This window comes from Eutrema salsugineum, unplaced genomic scaffold, assembly GCF_000478725.1.
Source record: "Eutrema salsugineum unplaced genomic scaffold, Eutsalg1_0 scaffold_9, whole genome shotgun sequence".
Taxonomy (NCBI): domain Eukaryota; kingdom Viridiplantae; phylum Streptophyta; class Magnoliopsida; order Brassicales; family Brassicaceae; genus Eutrema; species Eutrema salsugineum.
Window position 1 is genome coordinate 9516677 of NW_006256342.1, and position 2199 is coordinate 9518875.

General features: G+C 41.3%; 2 protein-coding genes across 2 annotated transcripts; both read left to right on the forward strand.

Moving 5' to 3' along the window:
- LOC112085338 (glutathione S-transferase T3-like) lies at nucleotides 1–879 on the forward strand. Its single transcript, XM_024154544.1, has one exon. The coding sequence runs from the start codon at nucleotides 1–3 to the stop codon at nucleotides 877–879; it is 879 nt and encodes a 292-aa protein (XP_024010312.1).
- An 813-nt stretch (nucleotides 880–1692) lies between these two features.
- LOC112085342 lies at nucleotides 1693–2199 on the forward strand. The gene has a single exon (XM_024154550.1). The coding sequence runs from the start codon at nucleotides 1693–1695 to the stop codon at nucleotides 2197–2199; it is 507 nt and encodes a 168-aa protein (XP_024010318.1).

Genomic DNA, 2199 nt, shown 5'->3' on the forward strand with positions numbered 1-2199 from the left:
ATGGATTCTCAAAACGCTTTCTCTCAGTCCGAAGGATTCGTTAACCTTCTAACTAGTCAGATACCTCCTGACAATTACTCGCCTTGTATTGAACTTGGATCATCAGACTTTCCTGTGTTTAGTACACAAGGATCTGATGAACCTACGGTTAGTAAAGTCAGAAAGCAATGGACTCCAAAGGAAGACCTCGTCCTCATAAGCGCATGGCTCAATACGAGCAAGGATCCTATTGTGGGGAACGAACAACGGGCTGGTGCATTCTGGCAGAGGATTGAAGTCTATTATAATGGAAGTGATGACCTGATCGGACTACCAAGACGAGGCCAGTCTCAGTGTAAGCAGCGATGGGGTCGTCTCAACGACCAGGTCTGCAAATTCGTTGGTGCATACGAGGCTGCACAAAAGCAGAGGACAAGCGGCCAAAACGAAAACGACGTCATGAAGGCAGCCCATGAGATATTCTTCAATGATTATCTCATCAATTTCACCCTCGAGCATGCATGGAGGGAGCTCAGGCATGACCAAAAATGGTGCAGCAGCTTCTATCCTGCTTCTAAGGATGGTGAGAAGGCCAAAAGAAGAAAAGTTGAAGACTCGGCTAACTCCTCCAGCTCAGTACATGAAAGAGTTGCCGATGATGTCTTCATTGAGGCTCGGCCACCTGGTGTCAAGGCGTCCAAGGCAAAAGCAAAAAAGTCAGCCGGAGGGAAGGAGGTGAAGGACTTCACAAGTGTGTGGGAAATCAAACAACGAGACTTGGAACTGAAAAACAAGATTACTGACAAAAGACTTCTTGAAAAACTGTTAGCTAAGACAGAGCCACTCAATGAGAATGAAATGCTTCTTAAAAACAAGATAATTAATGATTTGCTTAAGTGATGTATGAACTTTTTTTTAAAGTTGGGAATTTGGTACTTTGGTACTTTGTTAAATGTAACGGTGTTGCAAATTTCAATATATTAATCAACTTTAAGTTTAGTGCATCGCCTTGTTTCTCTTTATCATTTGCTCGTCTGAATCACTTGTCAACTTGCTGGTGTATCTTTTTGGTTTTGCAGGGTAGTCACGGGGAAGCACTTGGCCACTAGATAGATGCGTCCAAGAACTGGGTCCATGTCGTTTTTTGTTGTTTTCTCTGCTACACCATTCATTTTTCTAGTGTAATGTACACCTATTGTTAGTGATATCTTTGTAAGCCACATATTCTTCTTTTCTTTGTTGTATAAATGTATTGTGTGTGATGAACATCTATTCAATCTCAGTTGATATGTATTTCTTTTACAAACTTTTCTCTCAAAACATAAACCAAGATATCTTTCTTTCTTTTACAAACTTTTCTCTATCTCTTTTACAATCGTTTCTCCATCTCTTTTACAAACGTTTCTCCATCTCCTTTACAAACGTTTCTTTTACAAAAAAAATTGTATGGCATCATCATCAAATAATGGGCCATATGATGGGCCATATGATGATTCAATCGATGATGTTTTTGATGATTCCGATGATGATTTACTTGATCAACAATTTGATGAAATGTTTTATGCAGCACTTGATAGTCTTGCAAGAAAAAAAAACAAAAAAAAGAGAGCATACATTGAAAGAGAGCGGGAACAAGGTCATCACCGGCTCTCGAACGACTACTTTAGTGATGATGCAATCTATCCGTCAAATCTATTCCATCGCCGGTTTAGAATGAACAAGGAGTTGTTCCTTCGTATAGTTGACCGCCTCTCCAATGAGATTCCGTATTTTCAGCAAAGAAGAAATGCTGCCGGGAGATTTGGTCTATCTAGCCTTCAGAAGTGTACTGCAGCTATTCGTATGATGGCTTATGGTACGGCAGCTGATGCGGTTGACGAATATCTCCGGCTAGGTGCTAGTACGGCTTTGTTATGCTTGGAAAATTTCACGGAGGGAATAATAAACTTGTTCGGGGATGAGTACCTCAGAAGACCCACACCACAAGATCTCCAACAACTCCTCGATATTGGAGAGTCACGGGGATTTCCCGGAATGATAGGAAGCATCGACTGTATGCACTGGGAGTGGAAGAATTTTCCAACCGCATGGAAAGGACAATACACACGTGGTTCCGGCAAACCGACAATCGTCTTAGAGGCAGCTTCATATGACTTGTGGATATGGCATGCATTTTTTGGATCTCCAGGTACGTTAAATGATATTAACTGTTGGAGGTGA

Excerpts from the sequence above, each read along its gene's own strand:
- LOC112085338 (XM_024154544.1), top strand. The coding sequence starts at position 1 with ATGGATTCTCAAAACGCTTTCTCTCAGTCCGAAGGATTCGTTAACCTT.
- LOC112085342 (XM_024154550.1), top strand. The coding sequence starts at position 1,693 with ATGAACAAGGAGTTGTTCCTTCGTATAGTTGACCGCCTCTCCAATGAG.